This window comes from Ostrinia nubilalis, chromosome 23, assembly GCF_963855985.1.
Source record: "Ostrinia nubilalis chromosome 23, ilOstNubi1.1, whole genome shotgun sequence".
Classification (NCBI taxonomy): domain Eukaryota; kingdom Metazoa; phylum Arthropoda; class Insecta; order Lepidoptera; family Crambidae; genus Ostrinia; species Ostrinia nubilalis.
The window spans coordinates 11,615,999-11,631,880 of record NC_087110.1 but is presented as its reverse complement, the minus strand read 5'-3'; the positions used below and the strand labels follow the sequence as shown (position 1 = coordinate 11,631,880).

The following is a 15,882-nucleotide window of genomic DNA, read 5'->3' as shown; positions in this document are numbered from 1 at the left end:
CAAGCACCCTTACAAGTGCCAATTTGAAGTTTTACGAAAAAGGGCGTTGTTATCATGTCAAACAGGAAACAACGTATACTCGTATGTGTTGATTTTTATTTTTAGAACAGCTGTGGGCGCTGTGGCCTATTTGCACGCCTCATATAAATGAAAAAATTTAAGAAAAAAATCTACGCGGTTTTATCGATGGAAGACATATCTTCCAGACAACCTTAGGAGACGACAGTTCTTCATAAAAGTCATTTATGCAGGTAGGCTTTTAAAAGCACTTTTACACCATTAAAGTAATATTACTACATTATAAGTCAATGTTTTACACGTCCCAATATTAACCCTACTACTGCTTCAGCAGGACCCTACCAGTGCTGAGAAGAAGCAGCGTAAGAAACACAGTCACTAAGTATTGTCACTATTGCTTGTCTCATTCATCATCATTTACTTGTAAGAAAAGCGCTTATTAGAATACGTCATTGGTAGGTACGTATAAATGATGGATAATGCGTTAAAGAGTGAATTTATCGTTTATAAGTTCGTAGCTAAAGAGAGTATATAGCGCAATGTCAAAACGTTTTCTCATAGCTAGAGCGAGCGTAAACTGCATCAACAAAACTTATCCCAAATAGCTCTTTTTTAAAAACTCATTTATAGATGTTTATTTACAGTGACCTCCGAACTCTGATCCGAACCATTTTAAGCAAGTAGGTAGGTATGCGGCAGTGCACTGGCTTCAAGCCAAACTTAGTGCATGAGATAATGCAGTATTTCGTCCAGATTATTAGATAAGAAATGGAACGTGCTAGGTGTGGAGATGACAGCACCGATAGCGAATAATATTTTGAACTATAACAGTTTATAGGACTATTCCCACTTATTCTGTTCCCGTTGCAACTCCTGTATAGCCAGGATCTACAGCTTGACCGCCAATAAAAACCCAACCAGTGAAGGCCAAATTTGTCCCAGGGGAAAGTTAAACTGTCGTTGGACCCGTAACTTTCTTTCCCGTAACGTACTTTCGATTCGACGCGAATACTATAGTAAGTATCGAGTATGGGACAAAAATATGACAATAGCGACTGAGTGTCTTTCGCTGCTTCTTCTCTGCACTGGCCCATTTATTGTCCCGAAGCAGTGGTAGAGTTTATACTGGGACGTGTAAAAATGCTTTTTACAAGCCTATTTGCAAAATAAATGAGTTTCATGACTTTTATGCGAATATTAGGCATCCCCAACCTGCCTAACCAGCGTGGAGAGTGTGGCCCAAATCATCTATTTGCCTCTGGTGCAAAAGAAAGTTCTGCTCTTGTATTTTAGACTAAAAATAATGATTCTGAAGTATTCATGGGCATGTCTATTTTCATGTAGAAATGCATCTCTTGGTAATCGTAATCAATGCATTTAATTATTAATAGTAAAACAAAAAGCTAGGTATCATTCGTAAAAATAATATTCATTCCATATTTCGTTATTCGGCAAATACAAAGTTTACTGCACAACAAAAACCGATAAGCCTATCGCCGCTCACACGGTTGCACCTAGGGTTGTCATCTACAAAATTGGCAAAATCTGAAATAGTAGTTTAGCTATTAATTTAGTAGAAAAAGAACATGATATTTCACTTGAAATAAGTTAACTATTCAGAATGACCTACAGCGTCACCCAGTTGGAAAGTCCAACATTGGGTAAAATAGGTTAAGCCAATGTTTTTAAGACAATGTAAATATCATTAATATTATTACTACAGCAATTGTTTATTTTGTAATCCTCGTTTGTAAACAAAGAAAATTTCACAAAACTTAAATAACTGAAACTTGAGATTACTGAGCTGAGACGTTTCTATCTCTGTTTGAGTCTACTTTATTCCTTACTGCCTTTATTCCATTTCAATAGATAAGTCATTATTATAAATAGGGACGGTTCAGCTAGACGTCTGGCCAGCGTGAGATTTCATTCTCATCCTCTGGTAAATTAGAGAGCGACCCTCTCTCCGCCTACAGTGACTTAATGGTGATCTGGTAATGATGATGAAGTTAGACTACGTCTAAAGTCCGGAGACTACCGGACAAAACCGAACGAATGCGGACGCACAGCAACACTAACACCACAGCTCTCGCAGCGCACGTGCACTGATTAAATTAAAGAGGGTCGTCTGGAACTGCAGTGTCTAAATGATCAGGTAATGATGATGAAGTTAAACTACGTCTAAAGACCGGACACTACCGGACAAAACCGGACGAATTCGGACACACAGCAGCCCTAGCACCACAGCTCTCGCAGCGCACGTGCACTGATTAAATTAAAGAGAGTCGTCTGGAACTGCAGTGTCTAAATGATCAGGTTAATGATTAGATTAACGCAAGGTTAAAGTCCGGACAATACCGGACGATTTCGGACATACAGCAGCCCTAGCACCACAGCTTTCGCAGCGCACGTGCACTGATTCAATTCGCCCGATAGGGGGCGCCGCGATACGTGTGCGGACTTGCATGATAACCAGTTAATTTGTTTGGTTTCATGCAATATGCTGGGTGTTTTTGACATTGTTTTCTTCTGGTATTGCATTGATCTAATATATTATGAAACTGAAACCATTCAAAACTCAGCCAAAATTATACTATTAGCATGTACATAATAAGGTAGATGTTAAAGTGCTACAGTTCTAGGGACGAAGCTCATACAAAATGTCGGGTTGCTCTTTTTCACTTTGATTGGTATTCGCTGGGTGCGAAGTACTAGGTGGGGGGGACATAATCTATCGCAGCGCTCATGGTGGTCAAAAGTAGAAATAATGTAAGCTCTGTCATCAGATGTATCTGTCAATGGCAAAGCGATTCTACATAATACATTTTAATATCATTAATTAATCGCATGAAAAGGGTCCTACTGGGAACTTAAATAAAAGAGTGGACTGTATTTCGATAGGGCTGTTTTAATAGCCGTTTACAATTTGGAAATAACTTAACTATACAACGTGGTAGTACAAAAATGAGTCACAGTAGTTGTTGTGCACAGATGTTTGCCTTATGATGAGAGCGTGAATTATTGAACTCTGCCCTTGTTTTGTTCTTAATTCTTCTACATCTCGGACTTGTCCAGCCAATACCAACAACTTTCCTTTAAATACGGTTTGTGGTTGGAATTTGATATTGTAACTCTCACAAACCCGGTCTTCAAAACGATACTCATTTCGATCTGAAAACGATATTTAATTTATTACTAGCGATACAGAAACATTTAAATATATTTACTGTTATATAATGAAACCGTTAAAGTAGCTTTTTCTTTTTGTTTTACTGTAAAACTACAACTATAAATGAAGTAAACAAACCCTGACACAATCAAAATTAAACACACTTTTTAGACTTACCTCATTTGATTTGAATGACCAAAATGATTTCAAAACCTTTTTTCCACCCAAATCGTGGTATCACAACAATTTATTAGTTGAAAATATTTGTTATTTTTTCATTTCGATATTTTTTCACAAATATACGACCTAAATGTCAATGTGACAGAACCCACAAAGTTGTGGACGCTAGTTGGCGCTGTAATCGTGCACGGAGCCATTGAAATTCAAACAATGAATAAGTAGCCCCAATATAAATATTTGAGACTGCATCCAGTTTTAACCCTATAGATGTATAATGATTCAAAAAATTAATAATCATAATTAGAACCTTAAAATCTTGAGATAATAGTTCAAAACAGTGAATGGAGGTTAAGCTTTCTTAACTGTAATACACAGAGTGGAAAAGTTGTATACAATATAACTATTATATCCAACTTTTCCACTCTGATATTCTAAAGTATAACTACTACTGCATTTCAAAGATATTAAAACGTCTTTATAAACTACTAGCGGCCGCCCGCGACTTCGTATGCGTGGATCCCGTTTCACCCCCTTAGAGTTTCGTAAAATCCTTTCTTAGCGGATGCCTATGTCATAACATCTACCTGCATGACAAAATTTCAGCTCGATCCGTCCAGTGGTTTGGGCTGTGCGTTGATAGATCACTATGTCAGTCAGTCAGTCAGTCAGTCACCTTTGAGTTATAGATTCATGCACCTATAGTCACAGTACCAGTATAATAACTATTATAACTACCTAGACGTAATTAAAATGTTGTTTACGAAAGAGGTTATCGACTTCCCCGCACATTATCCACGTCAGTGACCATCAAAAATATCTCCCCCATCCGTCAATCTGTATTTATATACTTTATCGGAGCCACCCTACACTGGACACTGTCTAATGTGCCGGGAGACCCATCCAACCGTGAAATGTGCATGACCCAAATAGGGTAACCAAGTTTTGTAAACAAAATGGGATAGCCGGGACAACTTTGACGAATGGTCAAAGTTTGTTCCCGTAAACTTATGAAAGGGTACCGTTCGTGAGTTTGTTTATTCCCTAGACAAATTTTAAGGAATAAAAAGGTTTTAGGCCGTTTGACTTGTAGCTGTGACGGGGAAGGTTACGGAATGTTAATGTTAATATGCGAATATACAACTGTAATCGGCTTCACCTGTTAAAATCTGTATAGAATAGTTAATGGCGCCCACTTTTATGATAATTTCATATAGAATTTACTCAATTAGTGCACTGCTAGTTGGGCCTGCACTGGAGGGAAGTCGAACCTTAACTTCGAATTCCTCCGATGTTCTTCTGATTAATTTCGTTGCGGGTCCAATGACAGTTTACCTTTCCCCCGGGACAAACTTGACCTTCACTGGTTGGGTTTTTATTTGAGGTAGATCCTGGCTACACTGTAGTTGCAGCAAGAATCACTTGTTAAATAAGTAACTTTAGGCATCATTATGTGGTTACAATTTTGTTGTTTGATCGTATTCTAATTTGTTTGAAGGCTTAAGATGTCTTCTAGTATTTTTTTACTTAATATTGACCTCAGTGTAAAACACAAGGTTAGTAATATTTCTTCATTGACAAGTTTATTGGCAAGAGAATCAAATGCAATTCATAAGACAGGCCTGTACCTGTAATACCTAGAGAAGGACAAACGAGTGGAGTGACTGGAGTGATTACAATACCACAACACTCACTCACTTCTAAAAGTTTATCCATGACTTCACAAATTGATGGAAACCCCGTTCTTCGATTTAAGCGATAGCCGACGACCGATTTGACCCACTCGTCCTGAGATAAGCAAGGATATAGTACTGTCAAAAAGATTGAATTGTAAGCATGTTACGAGATAACGCAGTTTTGTAAGGTCCACGCTAGGGCCGAATTTAGGAGAGGGCAAGATGCTACAGTCCCGGGGCCTCCACAAAAGAGGGGCCCCTACAATAGAGTCTTCGAAAAAAGAATCAAATCATTTAATTTGCGAAAATGGTTTTTTTTTACATCAGTACCTAGTTGTTACAATTTTTCAAGTAGGTGTCTCCATCTTCCATCTTATGGTATGCAAAATAACTGTATATTGGTAATTTTCATTCACTAACAAAATAGAATTCACATAAGAAATTCAAATACATACTGGAAAACACTAGTGGACAACCTTTTCTTTATTTAAATAGTGACTGAGTTTCTTACGCTGCTTCTTCTCAGCACTGCACTGGCCCATTTATTGTCCCGAAGCAGTGGTAGGGTTAATACTGACACTTGTAAAAGTGATTTTTAAAAGAAGTGTACCTGGAAAAATAAAATGAGTTTTATAAGTTTTTTTCTCGTTTTACCTCCATTCCTTTATTGCCCCGATGCCCCCAGACCTCTAAATCCGGCCCTGGTCCACGTCATGTGATTTATGTCTGGCCTTTCTCAAACAATGTACAAATTCACCTCTATGCTTAAAGGTTACTTCAGTTTTTATGTGGCTAACAATATTTCAAAGAATTACTTATTAATGACTAGCTTTTTCCCACGGCTTCGCCTGCGTGGATTTATAAATAAATCGTAATAAAGTAATTATACAGCCTATTCTGATGTAGGTATAGATACAATTTTCAATTATTTTTCCATTTCCACCAGAAAATAATAAATGAATGCAAAAAATATTTTACTATTCTGATTTTGATTTTCAACTGCCCTCTCCCTGAGTTGTTTGCTGAGGTTGTTTGATAGAGATCGGTTCCTAGTATTAAGACAGCCTAAATTCTGTTATTTCGATAGGTAATTTTTGATTCGTCTGTTGTGTGGTGTAATCTCTAAGTAACTTTTTATCTATCTAGGTATCTTAACATTTTTGTATCGTATTTTCAAAAACACAAGCGTTTTCTATTTCACAAAGGTAATCAAAACTCAACCTGCAACACATAAAACGTCAGACGCTCTCAAAAACGTTTTTCATCGTTGTCACGTCAACCGTCACTCGCCGTCTCCATAGCAACGCTTGTTCAATAATCGCTTTAGCATCGGACGCGAAAATTGCATTTCCTTGCAAAAATGGTCATTCTGCTAGTCAAAAGGGGCGATGAGAATCAGTTTCTATACGAAACAGACGTGAATTACGAAGTGGACGATGTGGTGAAGGATATAACGGCGATTTTTAATGGGAGACTCAAAGTAACCAGGTTAGGATATGAGATGGAAGAGCTGCAGAAACATGGGACGTTTCTGCCGCCTGAAATGCAGGGTCTGAACGAGGATCAGGTACGTCTGTGTAGAAAATAGCATCTATTAAAAATTTATAAGGATGTCATAATGTATTTTACTCAACCGCGGATCCACCGTTGTGGGCACTGTGGGCATGCCCACAACCCTAATTTGTTTGTTTTAATTATGATCTATTGATAAGATTGATAGACTGATGATAAAAACGGCTGACTGATGAGCCTTAAAAAAATCGAGCGTGATTGAGCGTGAGTGAGTTCGTACTCCAATCCAACTCTCACTTTGCCAAATTTTTGGTGCCTGTGCCCACAACCTTTTTTGAGGGCTGGATCCGCGCCTGATTTTACTTGTATAATGCCTGGTCCGTGAGGGGTAACTGGACAAAATTCTACGTGCTCACGGACCAGGCTTTAGTTAATGAGAACGTTTGTTTCTTTCTACCGCAAGACGTCTACTGCTTGACAAAAGTTCCAAGGATTTCCACAAAGACCGGTCCTGCGCTGCCCGTATCCAGATCCTACGATCTTCACCAGATCATGGGTCCACCGAATGGTACCTGGCTACACTTCATCACCAACATCCTATTTGGAATAATAAGTGCTATTTTAAGAGATGTAGTAGTAACAATTAATAATAAGTACACCTACGCACAATTATTATGACAAGCAATAGGTAAAAAAATGGTTATTTCTTTCGGAATGTTATTTTGAAGCTAATAAAGCATTTTCTTCCTGTGTTCTATTTTTATGGGACCTAATTGAGAATAACATTGGGTGGTAAAGATAATAATTACGCTCATTTTCTTGAATCTTGGTTCCCACTCATAAAAATAATTATTTTAGTCTTATACGAAAAAAAAAACATTGTTATATTTTTTTTTCCTACAGTCCCTGTCCGATACTTACCCAAGGGATTTGATTTGATGCTAAAATACTAGTTCTACTAGGTATCCTACTAATATTATAAAGGCGAAAGTTTGGATGTCTGGATGTCTGGATGTCATGATGTCTGGATGTTTGTTACTCTTTCACGCAAATACTACTGACCGGATTTTGATGAAACTACAGTATTATTGTTTCTAACGGCTACCTAAGTAAACTCCGACAAACTTTACTTCGACATTACGTTACTCCGACATTTCTGAATATCGACATGACTTTACTTCGACACTACACTACTCCGACAAAGGATATTCGCCTTTGTCTAAGTAGTGTAGTGTAGAAGTAAAGTCATGTCGATATTCAGTAGTGTCGGAGTAACGTAATGTCGAAGTAACGTTTGTCGGAGTTCAGTTTTTGAGCCGTTTCTAACCCAGAATAACATATAGGCTATAATTTATGACGATCTGTGACAGACTAAATTTCACGCGGGTGAAGCCGCGGGCAAAAGCTAGTTTATAATAATTTACTTCTCAATTTGAACTTTTCTATGAAGTGAGTGTTTAAGTTTTCGGTGTTAACACTCTTATAGTCGTACAAAAAGTTGTTGTATTTCTGCATTAATCTCAACCTCTTCAAAATACCTTCAATAAAGAAAAGTTCCTTCCCTGCCTTAACCAGCTCTATACTTTTATACTTTTATGTTTGTCTATACTTTTGTATTTTGTTCCTCATCATCATCATCATCTCAGCCACAGGACGTCCACTGCTGAACATAGGTCTCCCCCAATGCTTTCCATGTTGCCCATTGGTAGCGGCCTACGTCCAGCGTCTTCCTGCTTGAATTTTGTTATTTTCAATAAATGATTCCTTATCTTTCCAGATTAAAGAGCTAAAGCTGGAAGACCCTTGGGCCACGCGGTGCGCACCGCCAGGGGCTGTGTTTGAGAAGGATGACATGGGCAGACGCTGTGGACTCGCCCCACCGCCCAATATGCAAGAAGTGATGAAAAAAGCTGTCGAGACTGCTAAGGAGTATATCAGCAAGAAGCATGTGAGTTAGAATTATATAAATTACATATTTTTTTAGTGAAAACGATAGTTTAAAGAATGTATGATAGGAAATAATAGGAAAGTTAGACGCCCAATGAACCTGGTGGTTCACGATGCCAAGGACTTAGAGCTTGCCCAAACAAAGGTTTCGACAACTCAGGACAGTCTGTCTTGGCGTCGTAGAACGAGAAGAGCCGACCCCAAATAATGGGAAATTGCTAGGACAAAGAAGATAGTTTGAAGAAGAATAATTGGGTCGTGAATCTAGCTATGACGTCATGACCAAAAATAAGCTCAGTTGCAGAGATTTCTTTTAATTTCTCCCTCTCCCTCTCTGTTAGTTTTCTTATTACCTAGTTAATGACAATGTCACACGAGTCCTGCAGATATGATCTACGGTTGACCGATTACCTAGAAGAAGCATAATTATTATTTACGACTGTCTTGAAGATTTGCCGTATGATTTAGGGAATACGGCAGGTTATTTCATCCTATATCTATTCTTTATAGAACCCTACAGCCTCTGTGTGGTACAGATGATAACCATCATGTTTTCAAAAAAAATTTCAGGTGGACCTTCGCAAATGTCTCACCCAGAAGGACGTGTCCAAAGCTCTAGACGAGCTCCGTGGCGCTACCAAGATAGTCTTCCCTGCTGGTCTACCTCCCCACGACCCTGTGAGGATGGAGCTAGACAATGTCGAAGATCTTAGCGGGACCCAGGCTGCTTTGGAGGTCATAGATCCGAACAGGGCCTGCCTTTGGGCCTGTGGGAAGAAACTGCTGAGTGGGAATAAACTGAGCGACCATTTAGGTAGGTTTACAAAGTGTAATGTATTAACTGGACTATTTTAAACATGTAACCTTAAAGGATTTGCCACATAGGATGCGTTCTGCTGTCAACGGTCATGTCGAAGTGAACGCAGCTTGCATCATGTTATGTATGAACAAAATTGTCATTAGCCATGAAACTATCAGCAGGTCAGTTGGAGACCGGCAAATCTTAATGATATTTTCAAAGGAAATAATTGCGATAGAAAATGTGTTACATGACTTAATTTTAAAAATAGGTATGTGCCAAAAAGGGGTATAAACAGAAAGGTTGTTTAATAGCAATCCTTTTTCTAGTCTCTAGACAAAATATCTACTTTAAGGTATTTTCATTAGTAAAATTCCATTTACCAGGCACAGCCCAATCATCAATATTATAAGCCTCTCATCTCCAGAGAAAAGACCAGAGCCATTAAATTAAAAGCCTCCAGTTTTTAACTACTCCAAAAATCAATCCACTCTCAAAAAGTTTCCGAAGTCCGGACCACTTAGCGAATTCATTACTTTGAAGTGTCATCCGAGATTTGTTTGTGTCCATTTTTGACTGCGAACACTCCAACTCTGAACATCCAAAAGTAAACAGTTCTGAGGTACAGTCGACCGGCCCATCAGAGTACACATTTTCGTTGCAAAGTAACACCTATTACAAGGAATTTAAGCTGTTGTTACCTTGACGTGCTCTCGTCTGTACGAAGATTGAAGTTCGTCTCTTTTGATTCGGAGCGAGTTTTAACGGAAAGCGTTTCTTTGTTGCCACCTGTATTGAAAGTGGATTGGCCGGCTTTGGAATAAGGAAAAGACGTTTTGTTTGCTCTCTGAATAATGCCTTTTGGGGTGAGAATTGCGTAAAAGTTATGCCTTAGAAAATAATGTGTAAGGCAGGAAATAAAGAAAATGTATTGTTCATTTCTTGAGTTGAGGAGTACTTTTAGTGATTGTGAGTATATTACTAAACTGGTAAATTATTAAATATCTAGCAGCCGCTCGCGACTTCGTACGCGTGGTTCCCGTTTTACCCCCTTAGGGGTGGAGTTTCGTAAAATCCTATCTTAGCGGATGCCTACGTCATAACATCTACCTGCATGCCAAATTTCAGCCCGATCCGTCCGTCAGAATGTGAGACAGTCACCTTTGAGTTGTCCCTTTATATTTAGAAGATAATATTAATGAACCAGCAAGGAAATCCTTGGGGATGCCTTTGTTAAGTCGTGGACGTCATTTCGCTCAAACGAACAGCTAAGTTTTAATACATGAACTATGTAGACTTATGAAACGTCAAACATCCAATTAGCCAAGACCTAGTATCAATATAAGACTAATGCCAGTTTTTACCATCAATCCCTAATTTTTAAGTGACCCCTGTGGTAACACATAACAGGAATTTTGTTTCCATAAGGTTCACCAACCGGCCATTGTGGAAATCATTGGGGGAGGCCTATGTTCAGCAGTGAAAGTCCTATGGCTGAAATGATGAAGATGATGATGATGAGGGGTCATTTAAAAATTAGGGATTGATGGTGAGTCTAGGAAAGAGGTAAAAACTACCTCTCAGGGTCAATAACTAATCATAACATAATCAACTCCATCTTTCCAGGAAAGAACAACAAAACCAAAGTGACAGTGAAGCTCTGCTCCTCCTCCGAAGGTGCACCAGGCAGAGAACCTGTCATGACAGAAGACGAACGAAAGCAGCTGATGCTCCACGCTTACAGAAAGCAGGAGGAGTGGAAGAAGCTGGAGCAGGACGATGATGACAGCTACCTCAACTCCAAGTGGGCTGATGGGCAGAACATGAAGAGGCAGTTCCATGGACTCAATGATATTAACTGGAAACCAGTGATTAGGAAGTAATTAAGGGTTGGGATTTCTCGATTTTTTTTATAGTAGAAGCAATTGAAGTAGGTACCTAGGTAATTTCGCGTTAGCTTTTCTGGATAAAAATAGGGTAAACTGCCAATCATTGGACTTAATTTTTGAATTAAAAATAGCATTTCAAATTCAACAACTAAGAAATTCGGATTAATATAAAAGGGCGTTAAGTTGCAATTTGCATTTGTATGTAAGTAACATTAAACAATTTGAAGATGTTTAGGGGTATTTTGGCCAATGACTGGAAGTTAAACCCTATGGATGTGATATGATATATTTCATGATGGAACCTATAAATTTTATTCTTCTAGAGGACGTATCTAGGATGATACAGCTCAATTTGATTGTTTACAAGTAAAGCTCAAATCTTCCTTCAAAGTTTTCTTCTTTGTCGCTTTAGCGTATCTTTTGCATTCTACTGGACATTTTATTGGTGTCTCACTAAGTTTTCATCATGTATGTTATTATAATGTTTAGTTAATAAATATACTAACTATAAATCAGTGTGTCATTGCCATTATAATTAGTTGACCAAGTTCGTTAGAGAACTATTGTTGCGGATTAATTAGACGAACACTGTCAGTGCTTTTGTGTTAGTTTAATTAGACCAGAGGATATGCTTGGGTATGCAACTATGTGGATGGGAATAACTTTATAATTGGCAGTTATGAGATCTTGAATTACTATTAATTAAAAAAGGCATGTTTCATTCTACTAAATCCAAAAAATCTGTGTCTGCTAGTCAGAAATAGTCAATTTGGCATTCGGGTGTTCAGCTTTCTTGTTAAAAATACAGCATTGCAGAAAACAATATCAATGTGAGTGTACATTAGGCAAACGAGTACGTGCACATTTTGAAATATTTACTTATTCCAACTTTAGTTCTAAGAGTAACTCTGGCTAAAAACGAATGCAATGAAATTCGCAAACCATCTTGCAACCAACCAAAAATAGGGCACTCAGTAGTGATTAACTTTGTAACTTTATGGACATTGTTATGAAGAGGTGACAAATTTAATATTATTTTATTGATTTTTAAGCCAAAGTTGCCCTCTAGAGCTAAAGTAACCCGCATGATTTGCTGTCGCCTGTCCTACGATGATTTTAGGGGCCAAGCTATTGCTCTAATGGTTTTGCACTTAGTTTTTAAGCAAATAACCATCAACAGACTTTCAATACTGTGTTCTTGGACAAAGAAGATCTTGGATTCTTTATTGCAAATATGAATACAGCCCTCTGTCCCCTAGAGGCTTGAACCCTTTCAGAGCGACGCATTGTCCGTCTCGCTTCACGCGTCAAAGGCGTTATTAGCGCATGATCTATCGCTGTCTCATACGTCTGGACATACAGATGTTGTCTTCAGCAAGCAACTGTGTGAGGATTATTTTTAAAACTACTATCGTTTTAGAAGCGGTCGTAATGGATATCCTTGAGGAAGGCCTTTGAACTGCAGTGGACGGACTTTTGATTTTTTTACTGAAGACCCAGGTCAGGTCAAGTTATAAGTCAAAAAAAGCTCAGGTCACAACCCTCGTCAGCTATTCATGACTTTCATGAGCTACACTTTGGATCTGTTATAGCTCAAGCGGCCTAACGGTAGAATCAGCTCTAGTGTAGTAAGTAGTTATTATCATTTTAGTAAGGTTGGTTTTGGACACCCCTTAAATAAATAATAATATTATTATTACTCATTTAACACCAGGTGCGATTGAAAAGTTTGGTTCTCTGAAAATTTACGGAGGGGTTAAATCGGGGCCTTCATAATCGTATGGACGAGTAGGTAAAAAGGACATTCCCACCACTGCAACTTCTGTTGACCGCCAATAAAAACCCAACCAGTGAATTTCAAGTTTGTCGTGGGGGAATGTTGAACTGTCATTGGATTCGCATCGAAATTAATCAGAAGAGCATTGGAAGAGTTCGAAGTTAAGGTTAGATGACGAGTAGGTAGTCAAATTACGCTCAATGCGTTTCATTCGCAACAGCCGTGTGTCTCAAACAACATCAGCAAAAGTCATACGTCATTCTTATGATTTCTTTTCTGTTTGATCATCCCTTTATCCATACGATCCATCATATTTGTCTTCAGCGCCGAAAGGATATTTATTTCGAGTCTAGACTCAAAACTTCTATTTTATGTGATTTATCCTATTCCTTCTCTGTATTTTATTGCGAGGATTTAGAAAAGTTTTTGGGGATGGATGGCAATCATGTTTTTTACTGTGGGGTGTTTGACTCAAGGCAGCGAAAATATTGTGAAACATTTATTGTTGTGAAGGCCAGTTTTTTATTTTTCGTTGGTTCGTTTCAGCCAAATGACATACACTGCTGGACAAAGGCCTCCCCCAAGGATTTTCACAATGACTGGTCCTGCGCTGCCCGCATCCAGGTTTCTGCGACCTTCACTAGTTACACAGACACATCGTCTCTTATGTAGAAATAATGAAAATTTAAATGTGTCTGTGACCTTTTTTCTTGCCTGCGTCACCTTTAATAGAAAGTGATTTTTTTGCCTTCAATATTGATTTTTGTCACGTTTAGTTACATTCTAGCGGCCGCCCGCGACTTCGTAGGTACGCGAGGATCCCGTTTTACCCCCTTAGGGGTTGAATTTTGCAAAATCTCGTCTTAGTGAGAACCTAAGTTCTAAAAGGAACCCCCATGCAAAATTTGAGACTCGGAGCACGTGTAATTTCTGAATTTGGTGATGAGTGAGTGACCTTTCACTTTTATAGATAAGTATAGATAAAGATTGATTTAAATTATCAATCTGCCTATCAAAGTAATAGCTCTAAGCACTCTATAAGTCCTCTTTGAGAGCTGTTTTTAAACCAATGTGACAACTGTTGTCCCCACACTTACATCACTAGATACATCTGACGTCACGTTACAATGACGCCGCTGCATTGATAACACACAATACACAGCACCATTATGTTTGTACTGACTGAATATCAGACCATACATGTTTGTTGTAATATAACACCTATTACAAACGGCATAAGATGCCTCAGTGTAAAGCTTGATGTGCGTTGTTTGTATCTATCGCAACTGGATCGGGGCCGAGTGCACGCGTACCCGGATTATTTGCATTGTCTGTTGATTGATTGTTGATTGTCTAAACAATAGTTTACTGTAACTAATTAGCACTGTAAACTTTTGAAGAGTCATATTTTGTTATGATAAGCAGCTGTAGTTTAAAAGTGACTATATTTTTTTACTTTTCAGTAATGCCCTTTTGAATATTTTTTGCTAAGTATGTAAATTATCGTTGAAATGAGAGCAGCATTATGTGACAGTTAGTCCAGTCAATGAATGCCTTAACGACGGTGTAGAGAGAAATCCGTGGAACACAATTTCTGACCTCGGGACTTTATTTAGCCTAGTTAGGTGGTGAACATAGCAAAAGTCCCCGCCCTTAGCCCTTGAGCCGGCGGGGAGAGGGGGGTTTAAAGGTACCACTTTTCGGTTTTTCGCTTAATCCTCGGAAACTATGCGTCCTAGTGACATGACTACTATGAACCAAAAAAAGCTTATTCAATTTGCTACAGGTGAGACCGTCAAGTTTTTCTATATCTTGTATAGTTTTTGCGGCATCTGCTCTAGAAGGTCTGTAAAATTGGAAAATTTATTTTTGTCTTACATGTTCCCATCAGGAGAAAATCGACTAAATCAACATTGAGCAATCATTCTAGACATGCGGGAGCATGTTAAGCCTAGTACCAGGGAGGGGACTGCACCGTGCGTATATTTAGACGAACCACTTTGAGCCACTTTTGACTCCTCATCATTCAAAAACTACTGTGCATTAATACTTCAAATTTGGCTCATGTATTGAGACTTGCAAGATATACATCAGCTTCAAATTTCATAAATATACCTCAAACGGTTATTTAGGTATTGACGTTCAAAAATCGATATTTAGAGCACTACTATCTATCTATCACATGTGAAATGTTAAAATTTACCGGTTTTTTATTTGTTCCTTTGTATTTCCATAACTACCTTTCTGGATGCCAAGTTTGAACCTTCGAGGTCATCTGGAAGTGGTTAGAATTTGGTCTATAGGTCAGACATGTAGATTTTTGGACGTCAATATCTAAAGAACCGTTTGAGGCATATTTATGAAATTTGAAACTGATGTATATCTTGCAAGTCTCAACACATGAGCCAAATTTGAAGTGTTAATGCACAGTAGTTTTTGAGTGATGAGGAGTCAAAAGTGGCTCAAAGTGATTCGTCTAAATATACGCACGGTGTAGTCCCCTCGCTGGAACTAGGCTTAACTTGCTCCCACATGTCTAGAATGATTTCTCAATGTTGATTTAGTCGATTTTCTCCTGATGGGAACATGTAAGACAAAAATAAAATTTCCAATATTACAGACCTTCTAGAGCAGATGCCGCGAAAACTATACAATTTATAGAAAAACTTGACTATCTCATCTGTAGCAAATTGAATATGCTTTTTTTGGTTCAAAGTAGTCATGTCACTAGGACGCATAGTTTCCGAGGATTAAGCGAAAAACCGAAAAGTGGCACCTTTAAACCCCCCTCTCCCCGCCGGCTCAAGGGCTAAGGACGGGGACTTTTGCTATGTTCACCTCCTAACTAATCTAAATAAAGTCCTGAAGTCAGAAATTGTGTTCTACAGTTTTCCATCTATAATGCTTTATTGACTGGA

At 38.4% G+C, this 15,882-nt stretch overlaps 2 protein-coding genes across 2 annotated transcripts in view; one reads left to right on the top strand and one right to left on the bottom strand.

Annotated features, from left to right (window-relative positions):
- Positions 1–15,882, bottom strand: part of LOC135083170 (ADAMTS-like protein 3) — a 428,341-nt gene that overhangs the window by 59,153 nt on the left and 353,306 nt on the right. The window lies entirely within an intron of this gene.
- LOC135083171 (cilia- and flagella-associated protein 298) lies at positions 6,340–11,605 on the top strand. Its single transcript, XM_063977906.1, has 4 exons — positions 6,340–6,607; positions 8,330–8,500; positions 9,070–9,313; positions 10,925–11,605. Exons 1-4 carry the CDS (start codon positions 6,401–6,403, stop codon positions 11,179–11,181), a joined length of 879 nt encoding a protein of 292 aa, XP_063833976.1. The 5' UTR covers positions 6,340–6,400; the 3' UTR covers positions 11,182–11,605.

Coding starts and splice junctions, on each gene's coding strand:
- LOC135083171 (XM_063977906.1), top strand. CDS start 6,401: ATGGTCATTCTGCTAGTCAAAAGGGGCGATGAGAATCAGTTTCTATAC. Junction 6,608..8,329: donor AGGGTCTGAACGAGGATCAG/GTACGTCTGTGT, acceptor TTATCTTTCCAG/ATTAAAGAGCTAAAGCTGGA. Junction 8,501..9,069: donor AGTATATCAGCAAGAAGCAT/GTGAGTTAGAAT, acceptor AAAAAATTTCAG/GTGGACCTTCGCAAATGTCT.